The sequence below is a fragment of the Jaculus jaculus genome, chromosome 12 (genome assembly GCF_020740685.1).
Source record: "Jaculus jaculus isolate mJacJac1 chromosome 12, mJacJac1.mat.Y.cur, whole genome shotgun sequence".
Classification (NCBI taxonomy): Eukaryota; Metazoa; Chordata; class Mammalia; order Rodentia; family Dipodidae; genus Jaculus; species Jaculus jaculus.
Window position 1 is genome coordinate 17,962,612 of NC_059113.1, and position 24,511 is coordinate 17,987,122.

General features: G+C 48.1%; 1 protein-coding gene across 1 annotated transcript in view; it reads left to right on the top strand.

Moving 5' to 3' along the window:
* Nucleotides 1–11,333: 11,333 nt before the first annotated feature.
* Nucleotides 11,334–24,511, top strand: part of Scara3 (scavenger receptor class A member 3) — a 40,385-nt gene continuing 27,207 nt past the window's right edge. Inside the window, exon 1 of the mRNA XM_045131268.1 lies at nt 11,334–11,428. Within this exon, the coding sequence (XP_044987203.1) occupies nt 11,422–11,428 (7 nt within the window). The 5' untranslated portion in view covers nt 11,334–11,421. The remainder of the gene's footprint in view (nt 11,429–24,511) is intronic.

The following is a 24,511-nucleotide window of genomic DNA, read 5'->3' on the forward strand; positions in this document are numbered from 1 at the left end:
ACTCTGGCATGCCCATTCCCTCCCTCTTTCTCTCTCTCCAAATAAATAAATGAAAATGTTACAAAAATAAACCTTGCAGAGACTCTGTGGCCAGCAGAGTGTCTCAGAAGCAAGGAAAGCAGGAGAGGATACATACAGAGAGCCAGGTTCTCTATACAATAACCCTGGAATCGCAGCTTTAGAAGCAGAGCTGACAGTTGCTCAGGTCCCTGGACTAACTGCACAGCAAGTTTCTTTTCTCCTATTCTACTCAGAAGGAAGCCTGGCAGGTTTTTGTTCACTCTGAGCTGCAGTCCTCACAGTGTCCTTCCTACAGCTGCCTCCTTACAACTTGTTTGTCCTACATCCTATTCCTAAATCAATATCTCATAACCTTGCCCTCTGTTCTGTAAAGCAGCTCTTCAGATTTCTGAGATTCAAATTACATTTGTCCTTACATGCATTTTCTTATTCAGATCCGTCAAGCCCCTTCTCCAGACACCTCCCTCTCTTTCTCTGCCCCAGTGATACATCATTTTGTCTTTATCATGTATGTCTGGCTTTCAGACCAAACACGGAACACCAGCTTGGCTGGCTGGGGGGGACAGCAGCAAACCCTCTGCACTTGTGATTTCACATGTCTTGCTCACTTTTACATGATCTTGTGAAAGACTGTGCTTGTCACACTGGTTTTAGCTGACCTGATGGACAGGCTATGGTCCTGGGAGTACCACAAAGACACAGATGTGCTGACTCCAGGTTCCCTCAGAGACTTAAGATGAGTATGAAGTGACTAATTGATCCTCCTGTCTTTATCTGTCTTATTTCCAATTCCTCTCCATACCTCATGGTTCTAAGGTAATATGTGTCTATGTGCATACATTTTTTTTTGTTTTATTTTTTGAGTTAGGGTCTCACTCTAGCCCAGGCTGACCTGGAATTCACTCTGTAGTCTCAGGGTGGCCTCAAACTCACAGCAATCGTCCTACCTCTGCCTCCCAAGTGCTGGGATTTAAAGGCGTGCGCCACCACGCCCGGCTCTATGTGCATAAATTTATGTTTAGAATGTGTATATTTGCAAACAAGTACATAAGTCAATGATAGATTATTTTTTTCCTTTTCTCTTCTGTTTTTTTATTTTATTTATTATTATTATTGTTATTATTATTTTGGTTTTTTTTGAGGTAGAGGTTCTCTCTAGCCCAGCCTGTCCTGGAATTTATTATGTAGTTTCAGAATGGCCTCAAACTCACTGTGGTATTCCTACCTCTGCCTCCTGAGTGCTGGGATTAAAGGCTTGCACCACCATGCCCAGGCTTCTTCTGTTTTGTTTTGTTTTGTTTTGTTTTGTTTTGTTTTGTTTTGTTTTGTTTTTTCAAGGCAGGTGCCACATAGGGTCAGTTTGCTGTAGTTAAATACCCACTCTCCATATTTTTGTCATACATTTTTCCCTACATACACACGCATGCACAAGAACACATACACAGGGGAGAGCAGGGATCCAGAAACAAGAGGTGGAGGGCATGGCCCCCCTGCACAGAGAAGAAGGAAAAGAGAGAAAGAAAGGGGGAAGGAAGGAAGGAAAGGAAAGAGAGAAAGATCTAGTGTGTATTGAAGGAAATGAGAGAGAGAGAGATCCATTGAGTACTGACTAGCACTCTAGACTCTGAAAGAAAGGAAATTGCCTACCTTAATCTCTTTGTATGTTTCCTGTTTTCAAGTATTTGCTTTTAAATAAAATTTCCTTTTCTGTGGCTTGTCTGTCCATATCATGTAATTATTTCATTGAATTATTCATCTGTCAGTTTATAAAAGCTCTTTGAGTAAACAAAGAAAGTAATCTTTGTGTGCTATAGTTTTTTTTTCAGCAGGTTATCATTTGTTTGATTTTGATTATGGGCTTTCTCAAACTTTTATGCAATTTGTTTATCGTTTTCTTTATAGTTTCTAGGTTTTGTGCCTTGTTTAAGAAGTTCTTTCTCTTTCTTAAAAGACTAACAGCTGTTCTCATTTTCATCTAGATTTATATTATGTTAACATTTATATTTGAATATATAACCAAAATGAAATACATATGTGATGTGTGTGTGTGTGTGTGTGTGTGCACGCATGTGTGAGGGGGGTAAGATAGTGATCTAGCTTCATTTTCTTCCAGATAAATGACCTGATATGTCAACAAGATTATCAGAGAAACCATTCTATTCAAGCCAAGTTGAAATGCCACTTTTCCATACATGAAGTTTCTCAAACTCGGATTTATATTAGGACTTTCCTAGCATTCCATTGATTGCTTTTTTAATTTTTACTTTTATTTATTTGCAAGCAGAGAGAGAGCTACAGAGAAGAGAGACAGACAAGAGAAAATGAACATGCCAGGGCCTCCAACCAGTGCAAATGAACTCCAGATGCATGTGCCACTTTGTGCAAACGGCTTTATGTGGACACTGAAAAATCGAATTTGGGCTGTTAGGCTTTTCAGGCAAATGCCACTAAGCCATCTCTCCATCCCCTCCTTTGATTTCTTTTTTGTTTATTTGGTTGCTTTTTGTTTTTCCAGGTAAGGTTTTGCTCTGACCTAGGTTGACCTGGAATTCACTATGTAGTCTCAGAGTGGCCTCGAGCTCATGGTGAACTTCTTCCTACTTCTGCTTCCCAAGTGCTGGGATTAAAGGCGTGTGCCCCATGCCTGACTGATTTATTTATGTGCAAGATAGTGTTAAAATTGCATAGCTTTAAAATAATGTTTGATGTTAAGAAGATGATCTCCCTCATGCTTTAAGTTCAATGTCATTTGTTTATTCTTAGACATTAATTCTTCAGTATGCACTTAAAATTAATGTATTGCTGTTAAAAAAAAATGGTACTGTAATTATGATTGCATTGCATTTACATTTTAGTTTTAGAGGCACTTATGTTTTTATATTCTTTTTTCCTATTTAGTAGTGTAACATGTGTCTGTAGGTAATTTAAACTATTATTCTTTATTAACCTTCTTTAGTTACCATACAAAACAATAGGTTTCATTATGACATTTTCACACATATTGCTCTTATTCTTCTCTTCATTAGTCTTCCCAGTCTGCTTCCTCCTCTCTTTTTTGTTTGTTTATTTGTTTTTGGATTGTCGAGGTAGGGTCTCCCTCTAGCCCAGGCAGACCTGGAATTCACTATGTAGTCTCAGGCAGGCCTCAAACTCACAGCGATCCTCCTACCTCTGCCTCCTGAGTTCTGGAATTAAAGGCATGCGCCACCATACCAGGCTCCTCCTCTCTCTCTTTTTTTTTAATATATCAACCTGTATATAATTTGAAAATATCTAATAGTTTAAAAACACCAATACAGCCCTTTTCCTTGATGTATTTCTTGTCCATTTCCTCCAGCCGCCATCTTCCAATCCTCCAGTCCAGGAAAATTATTACTTTTAAAAAGAAATTAAAAGGCTAGGCATTGTGGCACACGCCTTTAATCCCAGCAGTTGGGAGGAGGTAGCAGTAGGAGACTGAGAGTTCAAGGTCACTCTGAGACAACATGGTGACCTTCAGGTCAGTCTGTGCTAGAGCAAGACCCTACTTCAAAAAATAAAAATAAAAACTTTTTTTTTTCAATTTATTTGCAAGGAGAGAGAGAGAGGGAATGAAGAAGGGAGAGAGAGAATGAGAGAGGGAATGAGCACACCAGGGTCTCGAGGCACTAGAAACGAACTCCAGAAGCATGTTTCACTTTGTATTTCTGGCTTTAGATGGGTACTAGGGAACTGATCCCAGATCATCAGGATCTACAAGCAAGCACCTTTAACCACTGAGAAATCTCTCCAGCCCAAATTATTACTTTTATATGAAAACAAATAGTTTTGAGGTGTTATGACATGCAACTTTATTTCATTTTTAAAAATAAAATAAAAACCAAAGAGATGCTGGGTAATAGGAACCAAAAGAGAGCAGTTATGAAATATGAAAGTCCGGGGGGAGGCTGGGGAGATGGCTTAGTGGTTAAGCGCTTGCCTGTGAAGCCTAAGAACCCCGGTTTGAGGCTCGATTCCCCAGGACCCACGTTAGCCAGATGCACAAGGGGGCGCACGCGTCTGGAGTTCGTTTGCAGTGGCTGGAGGCCCTGGCGCGCCCATTCTCTCATAAATAAATAAAAATAAACAAAAAAATTTTTAAAAAAAGAAAGTCCGCGGGGGGGGGGGGAAGGCTGAAATGTGCAACACAGGACAAACCAAGGGACAAGAGATTCGACAAGGATCTGCTGATTAGGTTTGGAATGGTTTGCTCTGTGTCACCTTGGCTAGGCTCCAGGCTCCAGGTTTTTGATCCAACCCTAATCTAGGTGTTTCCATGTAGACAGGTTTTTAGATGGTAGTAATACTTAAGCCACAGGCTCTTAGTAAAGCACATGGCCCTCTACAATCTGGTGAGCCTCATCTATCTGCTGTAGGCTCTAAGAAACCAAGGTTGGAGGTGCTCTGAGCAACCTTGAACTCCAGACAAGCTTTGGACTTGACTGATGCATCAGTTGTCCCCTGGGGTTCCAGCCTGCTGGCCTGTCTTGCAAAGTTTGGGCTTGCAGCACCCACTGTGATATGAGGCAATTCCTTAAGTTTTCTGTTCCTATGGGTATTCTAGAAATAGATGCAGAAAGGGATGTATGTGGTGACTAATAACGTGTGTATAAATACACAAGGCCTTTCTTGTCCATGGTTTTGCTTTCCACGGTTGCGGCTCCCTGTGGTCCGAACACGTTAGGTGGAAAGTTCTAGAAATAAACAATCTATAAGTTGCAAATTGCAGGCAGTTCTTGGTCGTATGATGAAATCTCCTACCGCCCTGCTCTGTACCTCCTAGGATGTGAATCGCCCCTTTGTCCAGCACATCTGTGATGGACATGCTGGCCACCTGTCAGCACACACAATACAGTAAGATATTCAGACAGAGGGGCTGTTGGCAGGTAAGGGTTGCCAGCAGAGGGGGCAACATGCTCTTCAGTGGTGTAGCCACTGGGAAGTTGTCCATGTACCAATTAATATGCCCATCCTCGCTCAGGAACATAACTCTCATTAAACTCTGTGAGTCACAAAAAAATAAAAGAAACAAAAGTAAGTCAAAGGACATGGAAGTAGGAGGGGACAAGCTGTAAAGAAGGGATGCAGTGGGAGCAAGAAGGGGGGAAAAGATAAAGGGAGGAAAGTGTGATCAGGACACATCATACACATGTATGAAATTGTCAAAAATAAATCAAAAAAAATATTTGGGAAGAAACTGACCATAGTCACATTACTTTAGATATAGTGTGTTATAATTATTCCATTTTATTAGGCTTATCATCTTTAATTTTACCTAATTTATACGCTCTTTCACTGGCTAGCATATATAAGAATAAATGAAAAGCCGGGCGTGGTGGCGCACGCCTTTAATCCCAGCACTCGGGAGGCAGAGGTAGGAGGATTGCCATGAGTTCGAAGCCACCCTGAGACTCCATAGTGAATTCCAGGTCAGCCTGGGCTAGAGTGAGACCCTACCTTGAAAAACCACAAAAAAAAAAAAGAATAAATGATATTCTAGGGTTCCATGCTACCTCTTCTTTAGGTATCCATTGAGAGGTCTTGGGACATATTCCCTGAAACTAAAGGAAGACAGCTGTACATGTCTGCTACTGATTTTGTTTCTGTGCAAAGCTCTGACCCTTAACTGTTGAACCATCTCCCCAGCCCTGTACAGAGCTCTGAGTAACGGCATTTGACTGTGTTAATTTCCCAGCATGTATGTGGCTGCAGGTTTGGAAAAGGCTCTTCTATTTGGCAGCTTTCCAGCACCGAGGCAGGCAGTGCCTTCTAAGGAGTCTGGATGGGAGACAATAGGTAGAAGGGGAAAGTGGAAATGCTGCCAGAAGAGATAGTGAAGAAAGTGTGCCGGAGGGAGGTGATAGGTGAGAGGCAGAGCAATGGAACATGCAGGAAGAGGGAGGGGTTTTCTAGGTCTCAGGAAGCACATGGGAGTGAGGGGAGAGTTTGAAAGCTTTGAAAGCAGGAGTTTGGGGAAACCAGGACATACTGAGCAAATGGTGAGAGTGTTCAAGAACCGCTGAGATGGGCTCTCCCCCTTCGCGGATGTGTGGATCCCTGGGTCATTAGTGCGGTGCTTTGAGTGTAAAATGCCGCCTCCCCCCATGATTTGTGACTAAGCCTCAGATTCCATCCCCAGCTGAAGGAGTTTTGGGAGGTAGAGCCTCGCTGGAGGAGGTGTGTCACTGGTGACAGGCTTTGAGGTTTATCAGCCCAGCCCTACTGAGTGTTTACCAGCCAGCTCTCACCCTGCTGCTGATGTATGAAGACGTGAGCCAGTTGCCTGCTCTTCCATGCCTTCTCCACCATGATGAAACATCTCCCTGAAGCTGTACGCCTGAAATAAACCCTGTCCTCCCATAAGCTACTTCCAGGCAGATATTATGCCCAACAACAAAAAGGTAACTGCTACAGGGCTGAAGGTATGGCTTAGCAGTTAAGGCATTTGTTTGCAAAGCCAAAGGACGCAGGTTTGATTCCCCAGGACCCACGTTAGCCAGATGCACAAGGGGGTGCACATGTCTGGAGTTCGTTTGCAGTGGCTGGAGGTCCTGGCATGCCCATTCTCTCTCTCTCTCTCTCTCTCTCTCTCTCTCTCTCTCTCTCTCTCTCTCTCTCTCTCTGTGTGTGTGTGTGTGTGTGTGTGTGTGTGTGTGTGTGTGTGTGTGTGTCAATCTCTTTCTCCATCAAATAAATAAATAAAAATTAAAATTTTTTTTTAAAAGTTAACTGCTACAATTAGTGATCCCAATTATTCTACTTTGAAGGGTCTCTGTCCTTTAGCCATTTAGTTTGACTTACAACTTAAGGGTGTGTGCGTGTGCGTGTGTGTGTGTCTGTGTGTGTGTGTGTTGCCATCCACTGCCCATCACAGCTGGAGGTGAAGACAATATTAATTAGTCTCTTGGTTCCTCTCCATCGACTGCCACCTCCACCTCTGTCCTGATCCCCAAGCTCTCATCCTCTCCCAATGGCTGTATATCCTAGACTCTTTGTGGGAGGCATTCCAGAATTCCAGTTGACCCCAGGCCCACCACTCTGGTTATGGGTAGAAGGTGCCTGAACTTGCCGCTGAGAGTGATCACGCAAAGGCTAGCATGACTTCTTCATCCCACTTCCGCCCCGCGCCCCGCTCTGTAACAAGGCCTTGCTGCTCTTCCTCGTCTCTTCACTCTGAACCTTCTCAGGCGTTTCAGTCCCGTCCTCCAGCTCTTTGCTGCCACTGCACAAAGCTGGGCCCTTTGCTTTTGGACTTGAATGCATCCTCTGCCCTTGAGCCTGGCCCTTGCTCTGCTCTGCTCAGCCAGAGGCCATCTACAGCCAGACACCAGCAGATTTCAGGACAGTGGATGCACTTTCAGGATCAAAGCAAGGGCCATGGTGTGGATATCCTAAGACCCAGAGAGGAGAGAGGGGCCTCACCTCCTCACACCAGGCTGGGGCCCTTTCCTCCACCAGCTACAGAAACAGCAGGCACAATCAAGGTTCATTTTTGTTTTCTGTGTCCACAAATATCTGAGCACTTTTCATGACAGGCTGTGTCTGAGCATACAAGCAATGGATTTACCCCCCATGGTTCTAATCCCAACATCTCCACTATGATGGTTTGAATGCAAAATGTCCCTGGTGGCTTCATGTATTTTGAATATTTGGTCCCCAGCTGGTGGCAACTTTGGAAAGTTGTGCAGTCTTTGGGAGGGGAAGCCTTGCTGGAGCACGTTTGTCATTGGGGACAGGCCTTGAGGTTTATTATTCTAGTCCTTAGAGTTCAGAGTTAACTCACTCTGAGACTCCTTCCTTCCTACCGCTGGGACAAGATATGATGCTCTGGCTGCCTGTTCTGTCATGAGTCCTGTGACGAAACTTCCTCTTGAAAGGTCAACTGAAATAAGTAAGCCTTTCCCTCCCATAAGCTGCTGCTAATGGAGTCTTTGTCCCAGCAACAAGTTCTGCTGCTACATCCACTTATTAGTGAGCTTCCTTGGAATCTCCTCTTGGAGAAAAGAAAACAATGTTTGTTTGTTGTTTTTCCACAAGGCTACTGGCAAGCTTAACCATCACTTGTCAACTTGACAAGATGTAGAAACACCGAGGTGACAAATTTCCATGTGATTCTGTGACAGTGTTTCCAGAGAGGTTTGAATGAAGTGGGAAGACCCACCTTGAACATAGGTGGCATCATTCCATAGACGGATCAAAAAGGGAAGAAAAAGCCGGGCATGGTGGCGCTTGTCTTTAATCCCAGTATTCGGGATGTGGAGGTAGGAGGATCGCTGTGAGTCCGAGGCCATTCTGAGAATACAGAGTGAATTCCAGGTCAGCCTGGGCTAGAGTGAGACCCTTCCTCAAAAAACCAAAGGGAAAAAAAAGGGGAAGAAGAAAAGAGGAAGTGCCACCTAGCTAAAGTTTTGTTGTTGTTGTTGTTTTGTTTTTAATTAAAAGAATATAAAGGGCGGGCTGGAGAGATGGCTTAGCGGTTAAGTGCTTGCCTGTGAAGCCTAAGGACCCCGGTTCAAGGCTCGGTTTCCCGGGTCCCACGTTAGCCAGATGCACAAGGGGGCGCACGCGTCTGGAGTTCGTTTGCAGAGGCTGGAAGCCCTGGCGCGCCCATTCTCTCTCTCTCCCTCTATCTGTCTTTCTCTCTGTGTCTGTCGCTCTCAAATAAATAAATAAAAAATTTTTAAAAATTATAAAAAAAAAGAATATAAAGGGGGCTGGAGAGATGGCTTAGCAGTTAAGGCATATGCCTGCAAAGCCTAAGGACCCAGGTTTGATTCTCCAGGTCCCACATAAGCCAGATGAACAAGGTGGCATATGCGTCTGGAGTTCGTTTGCAGTGGCTAGAGGCCCCAGCGCACCCATTCTCACTCTCTGTATCTCTCTCTGTCTCTTTGTCTCAAATAAATAAATAGATAAATAAAATGTTTTTGTTTAAAAAAAGAAGAAAAGAGGAAGTAATCTGAGCATAGGCTCCTTTCTCCCTCTTTCCCTCGCGCTCTGTGTCTCCCTCACTTCCTAAGTGCAGATGCCATGTGACCAGCAACCTCACATGCCTGCAACCATAGCTGTGATGGACGGCAGGCTCAAACCGTGAACCAAAACAAACCTTTCCTCCCTCAAGTTGCTTTTGTTGGATATTTTGTCACGGCAAGGAGACAAAAATACACAGAGGTTCCAACAAGTTTCTATGCAGGTGATTTTTTTTTTAATTAATTTATTTATTTGAGAGCTACAGACACAGAGAGAAAGACAGATAGAGGGAGACAGAGAGAATAGGCGCGCCAGGGCCTCCAGCCTCTGCAAACGAACTCCAGACGCGTGCGCCCCCTTGTGCATCTGGCTAACGTGGGACCTGGGGAACCGAGCCTCGAACCGGGGTCCTTAGGCTTCACAGGCAAGTGCTTAACCGCTAAGCCATCTCTCCAGCCCCTATGCAGGTGATTGACAAGATGAAGTTTCCTTTGATTGAAATGAGTATTTCCTTGGTACTTACAAAGCAGCCCTGTAACCCAGGCTGTGGTGGTTTGAATGAGATGTCCCCCAGAGTCTCATTTGTGGTGAATACTTGATCCCCAGCTGGTGGCAGTTTGGGAGGTGGCACCTTGCTGGAGGAGGTGTGTTTCTGGGGGAGAGTTTTGGGGTGTTATAATCCAGCTCCCTCTTCTCAGAGCAAGCTCACTCTTCCTGCTACACCCACAGCTGCTGTGGCAAGACGTGATGCCCGGCCATGCTTTCCCCTGTCATGATTTAACTTCTTGAAACTATAACCTGAAATAAACCCTTTCCTCCCATAAGCTGCTTTGGGTGGGGTCTTTTGTCCCAGGAACGGGAAGTTAACTACTACCTATGTCAAGAACCTTAGAAGTGCAGGTTCACGTGGTCAAATCAGATACAAAGCCATAAAGTACGCCATGATCATTTCCAGGCAAGCAGTATCCTCTCAGAACCTCAGTCTCCTCATCTGTGAAATGGGAGGCACAGTTTCTGGCCTCCATCCTTTTTGAGGTTGTGTGAGGTTCTGCCGAGATAATGGGGAGAAAGCACGTTGTTTACTAAAGGCTTGTCTGGCCAAGGTGAGACAGAGTGCAGAGAGATGAGCTGCTGGGAGCCCCTCACTGAGCATTGCCCCTTCTGATCCACTGGGGTTTGTGAATGACTGCGGCTGTCCTTGAGCCAAGAGAAAAGAAAATCTCTCTTCCCCTTGGCCCTCAGTCCTTTACCAGGCTTAAAGGGGTGGAAATGGAGGGTCAAGGGTGGGGAGTAGAGACTATAGCCCTCAGAAGAGACCAGGCTAGGCTGCCCCCCACCCCCGCTCTGTGGCCCCTGCTTCTCCTGGTCGTAAACACTCATCACACATGTATGTTGTGGCTTGCTTAATTGTTGGCATCTTCTCCATGCTGACCTTTGACCTTTGTGTCCCCAGAGCTTAGGGCAGGGCCTGGGAGCTGGTGTTCCATAAACGTCTGTTCCATTAATGAGGAATCACAGTGGAGGGGCATTTGTGACAACAGTCACAGCACCTAGTCCTTTGCTTCCCCTCCATGGTTGACAGCAGAGGCCTCGCCAGCAAGTAGCAGGAGGTGGGACCGCTGGGAGACCCAGTTGTGAGACAAGATGTGCATGGCCCAAGTCACTCAGCTCCCCAGTTTCAAGGCTAACCAATGGTCCAGATCTGCAGGGGGCTGGCTGGGTGGGGATGTCTCTCTGGGACTTGCAGTTAGGGGTGTAACGGGGGGGGGGGGGGAATCCCAGCAACACCGGGACAGAGAGCATCCTTGCTCCTCCTGTGCTGAAATCCGGGGGTCCCTGTGCCCGCCTCCCGCCCCGAGGCGGTCCCAAGCCAGGCAAGTCCACCAGCGCGGGTGGCAGAGTCCTCCTCGGGCTGCGCCTCCCAATCGTGGTCTCCACAAAGGGGCCCGGGACCGCCCGCCCGCCCGCCCGCCGCGGTCGTTTTGAAATTTAAAAAAGAAAAAAAAAAAAAGAAAAATACCGAGGAAGTTGATCTGGGCCGGGTCCCAAGCGGTGACGCCGAGGGGGAGGCGCGGGAGGGAGGGAGGAGGAGGAAGGCGGGAGGGAAGGAGGGATGCGAGCGAGGCCCGGAGCGAGGGCGCGGGGCGCGGGCCGGCCGCACAGCTTCGCCCGGCTCCAGGGGCAGCGCGGCGGCGGTGGCCGTGGCCGTGGCGGCGGCGGCGGCGGCGGGGCGTCCCCAGGCGGTGACCCCGCGGACCCTCCCCCTCGGCCCGCCGCCTCCGCAGCCGCGCGCCCCGCACGACTCGCCGCCCGGGCGCCCTGGTCTGTGGCCCGGGGCAGCGCGCCCGGCTCCCCGCTCGCCAGTCCCGCGCCCGGACGCCCCCAGCTCCCGCCCACCCCGCAGAAGGGACCATGAAAGGTAAGCGGACCCCCCTGTCCTCCCCCGCGGGGGGGGGGGGGACACTGACACCCCACACTGCAGCCTGGACGCGGCGGGGCTCGGGTGCCGGTCGGGGGGGGGGGGGGGGAAACTTTGGCAGGAATGCTGGGTGGGCCTTCTGCCCTTTGGGCTGTTCTGAGCAGGGTCCTGGAAGAAGGGGTGGGGGTAGGGGGAGGATAGGAGGAACCCTAAAGTCAAGGAGGACCATCCCACACGCCCCCTTGCAGTCCTGGCCTCACCTTCCTTGATCTCCCCTCAAAGCGAATTGAAAGACCTTTGGCAGTGTGGATCCCAATCAGCTGCCCATCCCAGGGGGCTCAGCCCGGGGGGGAGACCCCCCCCCCAGTCGCTACCCAGGCCTAGGCATCTCCTCCACCGAGCCCCTTCCACACACACACACACACCCCGACCCTGACATGCCAGTCAGAACCGCAGCTGGGCCCTGTCCCTCCCAACCTTTTGAACCCAGCCCTGACCTCTGACCTTGGGGGAACCCCAAGGGCCAGAACTTAGCTCCCTCCGGTTAGCGATCACCAGGGTGGCCTTGGGATAGAGATAAGAACCAGTCTTGCTCCCAACTGACTGCTCCAGGCTCTTCTGAGCCTCTTGGAGAGTATGCTCGGTCTTCCAGCTCATCCTGGGTTTGGAGTGATGGATGTCACATGGACGGACGACAGAGTTCTACTGGGGTTTTTGGTATCCGCCCCCCAGGGCCTTTCAGTGGTCCCACTTAGCAGCTAGGCGGATGCACGCGTCCCTAGCAGTGAGAGCCTCACGCCACTGTGACTTACGGAAAGGACCTGCGGGGATGGTGGGCGACACTAAATCATCACAAGCTCAGGTGTTGTTGCTCAGGAAGGTTGTGGGGTTGCTGGGGGAAGTGGGGGGGGGGGGGGAAGCTCCTACCTCTCAAGCCTTCAGTCAGAGCAGTCGTTTGTCCCCTTGTCACATAAAAGGGGAGGGTGGAGGGAGGTGTATGGGGGTGTAGAGCTAAGCATGCACTGGCAGCCCTGAGTTCAGTTCCCAGCACCGCATGGACTGGAAGGGGTGGTTACCTGTCTGTAACCAGCAGCCAGGAGGTAAAGAAGGCAGGAGGATCAGGAATCCAGTACCATCCTTAGCTACGTACTGAGTCCAAGGTTAGGCTGGGCAACTATGTCAAAAAATAATAAATAAATAAATAAAAAGACAGATAAGGGTCAGAAGCTTTATGAATAAAGGTATCCATGCACAAACTTCTGAGCTTCCAGAGGCCCAAAGAGGTAGGACTGGTTTTGTGGATGTGCCGCCTACTTAGAATCCCATAAGACAGCCCCCCTTTAAAAAAAAAAAAAAAAACACTTGGTTTAAAGTTCTGCTGATGCTGTCTAGAAAATTCTTCATCTTTTTTTTTTAACAAGACCTCCCCCACCTCTTCATTTGGTACTGGGTCTGAAATATTCTGTAGCTAGTCCCTATGGAGAAGTGACCTGTTTATGACTCCCTGTGAGTCAAGGGGTCTAAAGCTTAGTGCTCTTGAGTATCCCTGCCTTTCTCTTTCCTTCCCTCTGGTCTCTGGCCCCCTTCTGCCTCTGCTTCCTGAGGGCCACACCAGGTCTTGGACTGCCTGGACTGTGCCAAGCGGTTATAATCAACCCCTGGGAGTTTCCTTGGCAGGAGGAGAGGAGCCTCGCCCACTGGGCTCCCGCTCCCAGCTGCCACATCCCTGGAGCGCTCCCCTCCCATCTATAGTTTTGGGGGAAGGTCATTTCCCAAAGGCTCCATAAAGTTCTCAGGGCACAGCTTGCCACAGTGTCTGGGCTACAGGCGTCCCCCGACCTTGCCTATGGTACTAGGATGCTGCACATTCTCCCCGTGGTGGTTTCAGCTCCACCAACATTCCAGACAAAGGCGGAAGAGAAAATGCAGAGGGAAGGGCAAGGCTGCAAGCCTGTGATTTGGAGAAGAAAAGATTCAACGGAGTGTCTTGAGGAGCTCCCCCGCCACCCCCCATGAGGAGCCCATGCTGGTGGGGACACTGTGATTGCCAGAAGGAAACCCCACCCTGCCGACAAACCTCCTTCCTTGCTCCAAACCACATACCACCTTCCAGGTAGCACAGGCCCCAGGGCAGCTATTTGGTAACCCCCAGTGATCTCTGGTGACACCCTAGGGACAGGGTGCAGAGCTGCCAGGCAAGGGGAAAGTTCCTCCCCAGTATGCATCCCTCCCCAGCAGCCGGAACCAGCTGGCCCTACCTGAGATGGAAAGGGCAGACAGCAAATATTTGGCCTTCCGGATGTGTGGAGTGTGAAGGGCTTTTCTCACCCAAGTGGAAAAAGCAAAGTGCTCCTCAGAGCATGGGTGGAAGACCTTCCAAAGAAGCTCTTCCCCAAGGGGTGGGGGCTGGCTTTGTAGGCTCTTCCAGAGGCCACACAAGTCTCCCAATTACATCTGCTGACAAAAGATCATGGTCACCCCTCCCCGCACCCCCTGGCTCAAAACAAACATGGTGATGTGGTATCTTATTCAGGAAGGGGGTCACTGATGGGCACAGTACTTAAATAAGAAAACATATCTGTTGAACCGTGCAGCCCACCCTCCACTGGGCACCAGGGCCCACTCTGCCAGCCAAGCTGTTTCCACGCTGGGCCCCTCCTGCCTGAGCAGCTGGCCAGGCCTCCCAGGTAGCCAGGTCTTTTGATGTAAGCTGGCACCCGGTCCCTCTCACATGTAACCCTAGGAGCACACGGCTGTGACCAGCCCCTTAGTGACAAGCCCATCTCGCAGCTTCTCACTGGATTGCCACCTGTGAAATAGTTTCCTAGTCACCTTCAGTGACAAGGTCTTGACAGGGGAGCCCTCCCAAGTACCCCAGAAGCAGCCTGGTTGGCAACAGAGATGCCAGAGTTGAAACTCAAACTTCAAAGATACCTGATTTGAGGGTCAGAGACATAGCTGTGGTCTTGGTTCTGGCATCTCACCTCTCAGGGACCCCTCTACTTCTGGGTGGTCCCTGAGGTTCAGGAGGCCGGGGTCTCAGTACCACTTGGGGAGCAGAAGTGACTCAGTGGAGGGTGGTGGGAAGCCTTCGGTGTGAGCGTCTGTGTGATGCGTGCTCAGAGGCTTGTTGGGAGCAAGGCAGAGCCCCACTCCACCATTCCCAATACCAAAGGAACAAGATGGGCCAGCAGGTTCAGAGAGGAGTCTGGAGCAAACACCTAGCAAAGGGCGGGGAGGGGGCTGGAGAGGTGGCTTAGCGGTTAAGGCATTTGCTGGCAAAGCCAAAGGATTCAGGTTCAATTCCCCAGGACCCACATAAAGCTGGATGCACAAGGTAGCAAATGCATCTGGAGTTCGTTTGCAGTGGCTGGAGGCCCTGGTGCGCCCATTCTCTTTTTCTCTATCTGCCTCTTCCTCTCTCTCTCTGTGTGTCTCTCTCTTTCTCTCTAATAAATATTTTTAAGGGGGCTGTGGAAATTGCTTAGTGGTTAAGACCTTTGCCTGAGAAGCCTAAGGACCCAAGTTCAATTCTCCAGGTCCCACATAAGCCAGATGCACAAGGGGGTGCATGCATCTGGAGTTCATTTGCAGTGGCTGGAGAACCTGGCACGCCCATTCTCTCTTTCTCTGTGCTTCTTCCTTCCTTCCTTCCTCCCTTTCTTCCTTTCTTTCTCTCTCTCTCTCTCAAATAAATAAATAATACATTAAAAAATAAATATTTTTAAAAGGAAAGGGAGGGGCAAAAAAGAGTTGGAAAAACATAGCACTATGATCTACACCTGATCCTCCCCAAAAGGCCAAGAAACAATAGCACTGCGATCCAAAGCCTGCTTCCCAGCTTGCTTGGGGACGGTTGTGTTCATTCATGAGCTGGCAAGCCACCATCCAAGCCCCTCATCCCAGCCCCATGCCTCTGAGCATTGAAAACAGCCTGGACAAGAAAACAAGGAGTGGCTGGTGGCTCAGTCCACAAAGTGTTTGCCATGAGAGCACGAAGACCTAAGTTCAGCTCCCTAGACGCCTGGCGCGTTCCCGTCAACCCCAGCGCTCACGAGGTGGAGACAGGACTGCCGAGAGGAAAGCTGGCTAGTTAACCTAGCCAAATTGCTGGGTTCCAGGCTCAGCGAAAAAAACCTGTCTCAGAAAATAAGATGGAAAGTGACTTGAGGGAGACCCCTGCCATTAGCTGCCGGCCTCCACCCCCACACATGCACTCACACACACACATATGCATCCCCATATGAACGTGCATACCTACTGTATACATACACATATGCACAAGAGGAAGGGACGGAGCGAGAGAAAGGAAAGAAAACAGAAAAGAAAGAAAACCAAGAGCTGATGACCAAAAAAAAAAAAAAGAAAGAAAGAGAGAGAGAGAGAAAGAAAGAAGTCACCAAATGGTCCTGGAGGCCCCAAGGGTGCAGGTATTAGAGAATGCCTTCACTGAGACATCCCCACACACATGCACTAAAAAAACTAAAATAAAGCCAGGTGCAGCGGCGCATGCCTTTAATCCCAGCACTCGGAAGGCAGAGGTAAGAGGATCGCCGTGAGTTCAAGGCCACCCTGAGACTACATAGTGAATTCCAGGTCAGCCTGAGCTAAAGTGAAACCCGACTCAAATAAATAAATAAATAATAAAAAGTTCACCCTGCTGCCCATCTGGGATCATTTGAAGAGCAGAGTCACATTCCAGAACTTGTTTGTGAGAAAGGGAAAGGTGCCCTGCCTTGCGATGGGCATTGGTGGAATGCTGGGCCGATTCCATGGACGGGCAGCTGCTCTGAGTGTTAGAACTGGCTCCCAGGGCAGCATGATGGGCCATGACACTCGTAGATACACACCACCTGGGTTTAATTGTGTTATATGTGTGTATGTGTCCAGAACCCTGAGGTCAGCCCAGTCCTGGCACAAACCAGGTTTTTATCTCCAGGGCAAAGTTACTGGACTCCCAAGGAGCTTGGTGCCCTCGTTCAGGTAGCCTGGATGAGCCCACAGGGTGGTACCAGAGCATGAGCTTCAACGGGTGTTTCTGTCTGCCCATGCCCTGGTACTCATGATGTGTGCTTGTTACATACAACTGAATGCCCCCACTGAGCACAGATTCTTTAAGCAAGAATCACACCGCAGTCTCCTCAAAGTCTATTACAGGCATTAAGTAAAGATGTTTGCTTTTATGTATGTGAAGTTTATTGATTGGATGCCATATGTCAGGGTTCTCACGTCTACAGATGTCTAGCAGCTGAGCAAGATACAAAGAAAAGCTCAGACACCGCTCTTTCTCTCAAGGAGCTGGCCCTTGGCTAGGACACAAGATGTGTGCTCCTAAATCAGTTTTACGGTGGCAAGTGTCATAAGAGAGGTTTCAAGGAGAGAGCGTGAGGCAAAATCAGTTCTTCTCTTAGCTCTCTACCTTTGCTGCTCTACTTCTGGATGTTCTGTGGCCTCAGACATGGGCTTCTGCTTCTCACTGGTACCCTCCCAAACACTCTTTCCATTCTCCTTTGTGGGACATTTAGCAAGAGAGATGAGGCCACACTTCCCTGAGCTCCTGGCCCACATTACCTGCAGTCACCATCTTTAAGCCAAGATTCCAAGCCCCTTCTTCACAGTTCAGATGGAGTGCTTTAATATTATTACTATTATTATATTTTTGGTTTTTTGATGTGGGGTCTCACTCTAGCCCAGGCTGACCTGGAATTCACTATGGAGTCTCAGGGCAGCCTCGAACTCATGGTGATTCTCCTACCTCTGCCTCCCGAGGGCTGGGATTAAAGGCATGCACCACCATGCCCAGCTTTTTATTATTATTATTATTAACAATCATATTTTCAGACAATAAACCATGATAATTCCCTCCCCTCCCTCATTCTCCTCTTCACAAATCCACACTCCATCATATCTCCTCCCTCTCTCCATTAGTTTCTCTTTTATTTTTATGTCATCATCTCTCCCTCCTATTATGAGGGTTTGTGAAGGCATTGCTAGGCACTGCGAGGTCATGGATATCAAGGTCAATTTCTGTCTGGAAGAGTGCATTGTAAGCAGCCCTACCCTTCCTTTGGTTCTTACATTCTTTCTGCCACCTCTTCCACAAAGGACCCTGAGCCTTGGAAGGTCCGGTAGAAATGTCTCTGTGCTGAGCACTCCTCCGTCACATCTTCTCAACACTATGGTGACTTTTGGGTCATCCCCAGTGGTCACCGCCATCTGAAAAGTGAAGCTTCTCTAACCAAAAGTGAGAGCGGCATTAATATATGGGTATAAACATTAATTAAAATGCTTAACAGGGAAGTTTGGTGAGCATCATATCTGCATTTATTTAGCCAGACAAGAGCAAGCATTATACCAGATGGAGTACTTTTTAACCTGTCCCAAATGCAAGCTGGACATCTGAGATGTCCTCCATCCTTTCCAGCCAGCACATAGAGAAGACCTATGGCTACAATGAACCTTCACTGGCTGCCTAGCTCTTTGGAAGGTTCCAAGAAGGAGCATGGAGGCAAAAGGGATGTTCATTCAAAGTCTGGGGTCAGCGTGCCAAGCTGTTCCAAGCCCACAAGGATGTCTCCTCAAACCTGCTTACTTCTGCTGGATGAGAGTAAGATGCAGAGATGTTAACGGAACCAGTAGAAGAGAAAGGAGTTGTAACTCAAGGGGATGGTCTTTTCTGAACTGTGCCCACTGCGTAGATGGGGTAGTTTCCACGGTTCCGAGGAAACAAGCTGAGTGCTGACCGGCACCCTGCCCGGGAGAGAGAGAGCTGGAGACTCCAGGGCCTGAGGCTAACCCTGGGTGAGGCTGCACTTGGGGTTCGGGATGGATTCCAGGTGGGTGGAGGGCAGGTGTGAAGTTTTAGTACAGCAGAGGTCAGGAAGTACATTGGGGACAGGGACCAAGGCCGAGCCAGGCGTCATGCTCGTGGAACACAACAAGCCTCCTGTCCCAGAGGATGTGTGGGCTGAGCTGTGGCCACCGCAACCATGAGACCTGCAGCTTCCACAAAGGAGTTTCACCCTAAGTGTGCCTCCATTCCTGTGGATGGCAGGAGAAGGGCAAAGAAAGAATGCAGCTGAATGTTGACACTACCCAGAATAGCATTCCCAGCATAGGCACCTCTGAATGCCAATTCCATACGATCAATAGGTACCTGTTTTCCCAGATTAGCAGCAAGTTCCATGGACAAATAAGTCTGCGAAGCAGAAACATGTTTTTTTTATGTTTATTATTATTAACAAGCTGTTTCATGTGGACACGGCATGTGTTGGTACCCTCTTTTCCCTCAACCCTGTTCCCATTCGGTTGGGGATGCTCCTCAGTGGGGTGGCAGGTATTCCCCATGGAGTTGTGATTTATGTGTTGTGGGAGCAGAGGTCAGTTATTGGGGGGGGGGGTCGAATGCCTCAAGGCATGATGTCTCAACCTGTGGCTCTTACAATCTTTCTGCCAACTTCTTCCACAAAATTCCCTGAGCTGTGGTGGGTGTGTTTAAAGTCTACTTCAGTGATGAGCTCTGAGGAGCCTCTGGATCTCTGCTTTGGTGGGTGTTGAGTGTCCTCAGGGTCTGTCTCCTACACCCTGGTGCTGATTATCAGGTTCAGCATGGAAGCAGCGCTCTTGCTCTTCTCCCTGTTCCTCTGTAAATTCAGGTGTGGTTTGGCTGAAGTGCAAGGGGTAGTTTATCTTCCCCAGTCTTGCTACCTTTAGGACCAGGGAACAGGGATCTGGCCTATTTTTTTTTTTGTTTTGTTTTTTTGTTTTTCGGTAAGGTCTCACTCTAGCTCAGGCTAACCTGGAATTCACTATGTAGTCTCAGGGTCTCAGGGTGGCCCTGAACTCAGAGCAATCCTCCTACTTCTGCCTCCTGAGTGCTGGGATTAAAGGGGTATGCCACCATGCCCAGCTTTTTTTATTTTTTATTTTTTTATTTTTGAGGTAGGGCTTCACTCAAGCCCAAGCTGACCAGGAATTCAGTATGTAGTCTCAGGCTGACCTCGAACTCACAGCAATTTTCCTACCTCTGCCACCCCAGGGCTGGGATTAAAGGTGTGCGCCACCATGCCCAACTCTAAACATATATTTTAATGGGCTTCTCTTTTTTGTTTTCCAAGACTTTTTGAAATATTTACCAAGAGCTGTTTTTCCACAAAGAATATTTTGGAACTCTTGTTCTATTGGACATGCTCTGATAAAATGATTTTCTTGGAAGTTAGAAATTGGTCCTGAGGGTAATGGGAGTTGGGACGCGGTAATAGATGGTAATGTAACCGGAGATGGATAGAAAAAAAAAGCACGGACCCAGTGGCTGTTACCTTAATCCAACATTTCTAAGGGTTGGAGAGATGACTTAGTGGTTAAGGCATTTACCTGCAAAACCAAAGGATCCCGGCTTGATTCTCCAGGACCCACATTAGCCAGATGCACAAGGGGGCGAATGCATCTGTAGTTCATTTGCAGTGGCTGGAGGCTCTGGCGTGCCCATTTCTCTCTCTCAAAAAAAAAAAAAAAAAATTCTCGTTGCATTTTCCCAGCAGCTCTGGCATGTGGAGGTGGAGGGCACAGCCACTCTCTTACACACAGGAAGAGGAAACCCATGGAAGGGGGTTGAGAGTCCCAGGAGAGGGAGCATGGACTTCAAACAGTGAAAACTATAACGCGTCGGGGTAGGACAGACTGGAGGGGACAAAATGAATCAGCAAACTGCTGGCTCACACCTCTCCCATCCCACTGAGCTCCAGGAACCAGAAGAGAGATTGTGCATCTTCTGCTGAGTCTCGTGCAGAAGTGATAGGGGTAGCTGCTGGGTGAAGTGAAAAGCTCCCGCTCCCGTCTCAAGTAGAGCTTCAACCCCGGAGAAGCTGTTTAGAAATGGGGTCAGTATTTAGGATTGTTACAGTGCCCGAGATTGCTCCTGGCATTTATGGGACAAGACTGGAATGCAAAATGTCTGTGCAGGGTCTATAAATGCAGTGTAATAAAAAAATGTGTGACCTAAAAAAAAAAAATGTGTGACCTAAAATGCCAACAGTGCCCCAGTGAGAATAACTAAGGGCAGGAAAGGGAGGGATGTTTTTAGGGAAAGGAGGACTTGGGATATAAGGAGAATTTACCCTCAACTTCTGTGGCTCCCAGGAACATAGACAGAGGAAATACAGGGAGAGCCCAGAGAGAGGAGGCAAGGACTAGGAGAGAAGACTGCCCAAGAGGACCAATCATAGATTTTTAAATTATTATCATCTGTGTATGTATGTGTGCATGATATGCACGTATGATGTGGAAGGGGGTATGCACACATGCCACGGGGCATGTGTGGAGGTCACAGGACGCCTCAAGCTGTTGGTCCACTCATTCTACCTTGTTTGTGACAGGGTCTTTCTTGTTGTCTTGCAGCTGAGAAGGTTAAACTAGTTAGCCTGAAAGCTTGGGGAGTCTCCCACCTCCCATTGCCATGTGCATGTTGGAATTACAGAATTATGGACTACTGTGACATGTGGCTTTGTATGGGTACTGGGGGGTTCTGAACCCTAGTTGGTGGGCTTGTGGAGCGAGCACCTTGAACCACTGAACCAACTCCCCAACCCCCTAGATGGAGTTTTCAGAACAAACGAGCTAGAAGTAAGTACGAGAGGGGAGAGGAAGCTGAGGGTGGTCACTGACTGAAGAGGGGTTCTCAAAGGAAAGGCCCCGCTTCTTCGGAGCTGAGAGGGCAGAAGATTCCCACCAGACTACAGACGAACCCACAAAGGAAGCCGTGGAGAGGGGCCGTGGCAAGAGAATTCTAATGAAAACAATTCTACAAGCTTAATTACAGCGTTCTCCAACCTTAAACTACGGTTGTGCTGCAACTTTAAATATAGCGTTGGCTCCTGAGAGGGCTCCCTGATCTTTACTTTTCCTGCCCCAATTGGCTGTTTGGAAAACTCACTGTGAACTCGGCTGAAGATAATCATCAAAATATGTTCCTTGGAGTGCCCAAAGAAAGACCTTTTATTCAATTCCTCGAATCCACCCACCTCCACTTTCTGACTTGCAGTTCCAGAAAAATGAAGGATGAATCAACTATACATTTTTAGTCAATCAAAAGAAAGAAAGCATGCCTTGGTGACCACAGCTGGGTTAGCAGTTGGTTAGCAGGTTCAGGGTGTTTCACACCCGCAGAGGGAGAGGTTGAACCTGGTTCAACCCCCAAAAGGGTCAGGATCCACCACAGCCAGGTGCCAAGATGTTTACCTTTCAACCAAATGTTCTACCTAGTTCTTAGGAGCAAAGGCTTAAAACAAAAATAAGGACTTCCTCTTTTCTAGCCATCCCTCCAATATTCCAGTTGGAACATGGCCTCAGGTATGAGGCGAACAGAGGCCCTTTCAAATCTCCAATGCTTGCTGCTACTTAAACGGATCTGGATGACAACACTGGCCTTTAAAGGCCAATTGATTTTTTTTTTTCCCAAGCACACTCACTGCCTACAGTTTCTGCTATATGATAAGATAGAGGGAGCCTGGATATGTCTTCATTAGGAAGTTTGTGAGGCTGGCTAGCACGTGTGTATGTGTGTGTGGGGGGGTGCACGCACGTGCGTGTGTGCAGAGAATGAGACAGGATATATGCACATGTCTGTGCTCTTGTGGTGCCCCATGAGCTCACCTGAAGTGGGGTGCACTCACCTGTGGTGGCTGGAACTGAAATTTGGGTGTCTCCCTCCATTGCTCTTTTGCCTTTTCTTTCTATTATTAATTTTTAATTTCAAGGAGATAGGGAGGGAGAGAAAGAGACAGAGACAGACAGAGAGAGAGAGAATGAATATGGACATTCCAGGACCTCTTGCCACTGGAAATGAATTCCAGGTGCATGACCACTTTGTGCTTCTGGCTTTACGTGGGTACTGGAGAATTGAACCCCAGCTGTTGGGCTTTTCAAGCAAGCCACTTTAGCCACTGAGCCATCTTTCCAACCCCCAGCATTTCTTGTTTGAGCTGGAGTATCTTACTCATCACTGAGCTTGTCATTTTTTTTTTCATAAACTCTGATACTCTATGGGATTGGTGTTACAGATACATGTAGCCATGCCCATCTGTTTATCTTGGTTGTAGAGATTCAAATTCAGGGTGTCCTCGAGCCCCCTCAGGCTTCTATGCTTATGTGGGATGTACATTTAACTTGCTAACCTACGGGGCTGGGACCCTTCATAGTCACATCTCAGATCCCTTATGGCCTCAGGACAAGAAACAAGGGAGGCAGCATAGGGGTCCCAGAGCCTTAGGTGTTGACCCTATCTCAATTCCTAGACTAAAGGCTGTCCCAAGGATGTCCCCACAGAGGGGCTTCACAAAGGTCCAGGCAAACCTTGTCTTCTCCAGGGTTCTCTTCCAAGACCAGCTCTTCCTGGCTTTGATCCTGAAATCAGCCAAAAGAGGATGAGAGAGAATGCATGTGTCTGCAAATCCAAGGCTTTGTGGCCTTCCTGGAAGCCGAGCCTCTCTCCAGACACCTGCATCCTGTTACAGCCAGGCGCTTCCCTGCCCTGTTCCAGACACTCAGAGACTCCAATGTTTTGCACTCAGGTGCTGCATAACATTCAGCAAGCCCAAAGTCTTAAATCTTATGGGTGTTCATGCATGACACAGGCATGAGCCAGAGCCTCATCTCAGAGGGACATAGAAATAAATAAAGGCCAGATTCTAAGAAAATGAACTGGTATAACAATGGCAACAACACCTACAACCTCTCCTCTGACCCCTGCGCCTCCCCCGCCCAGCCCAAGCAGGAGCCCTTTCAGCTCTATTAAAGAATACGACATCCCTTGTCTAGCCCTAGGGAGAAGAAGGAAGCAGAACCTACATTTGGCTGCCTCCCTTGTCCCTCAACACGTTCATTTCTTGGCAGTCCAAATCTTAGGCCTCTGGCTGGGGAGATAGTTCTGTAGGTAAAATGCTTACACATTGCAAGCATAAGGACCTGAGTTCAAACCCTGTAACATACATAAAAATGTTAGGCATAGCCAGGCGTGGTGGCGCATGCCTTCCATCCCATCACTTGGGAGGCAGAAGTAGGAGGATCACCGAGAGTTTGAGGCCACCCTGAGACTACGTAGTGAATTCCAGGTCAGCCAGAGCTAGAGTGAGACCCTGCCTCGAAAACAGCAACAACAAATGGTGAGCATGCCCTTGCAATCCCAGTGCTGGGGAAGCAATGGTAGGAGGATTCCTGGAGCTTGTTGACCAGCCAGTGCAGTCTAATTAGTAAGCTCCAAGCCAACAAGAGATCAGGGTGGCCTCGGGTGGACAAGGGTGTACAAAAAATGGTGGACAAGCTGGGTGTGGTGGCACATGCCTTTAATCCCAGCACTTGGGAGGTAGAGGTAGGAGGATCGCTGTGAGTTCAAGGCCACCCTGAGACTACATAGTGAATTCCAGATCAGCCTGGGCCAGAGTGAGACCCTGCCTCGGGAAAAAAAAAAAAAAAAGATGGACAATGTTCCAGAAGGTGACTCTCACACAAACACACACTTGTGCACACACACTTACACAAATAAAATCACCCTTAGGCATCATTTGCCTCAGCTGCTTGAAACCTTTACGAACCCTGGGCATCAACCCTCCCTAGCCATAGAGAACTCTAAGAATAAACCAGATGTGAATCATTTTTTAATTAAAATGAGCTTGTGATCTGATGGGAATATAACCACTCTGCAATATGTTTTTATATTAAAGTTCTCAATGTAAATTTTAAACAATGAGCTTGTGGGACTGGAAAGATTGCTAAGTGATTAAAACCACTAGCTTGCAAAGCCTGATGGCCTAGGTTCAATTCCCCAGTACCCATGTAAAACCAGATGCACAAAGAGGCTCATGGGTCTGGAGTTTGTTTGTAATAGTAGGAGACCCTAGCAGCCAATTTCTCTTTCCTTCTTCTTCTTTTAATTCTTTTCTCTCTCTCTCCTCCTCAAATATTTTTTAAAACACAGAAATTTAAACAACAACAACAAAAAAAAATGAGCTTATGCTGAGCGTGGTGGCACATGCCTTTAATCCCAGCATTCGGGAGGCAGAAGTAGAAGGACAGCTATGAGTTCAAGGC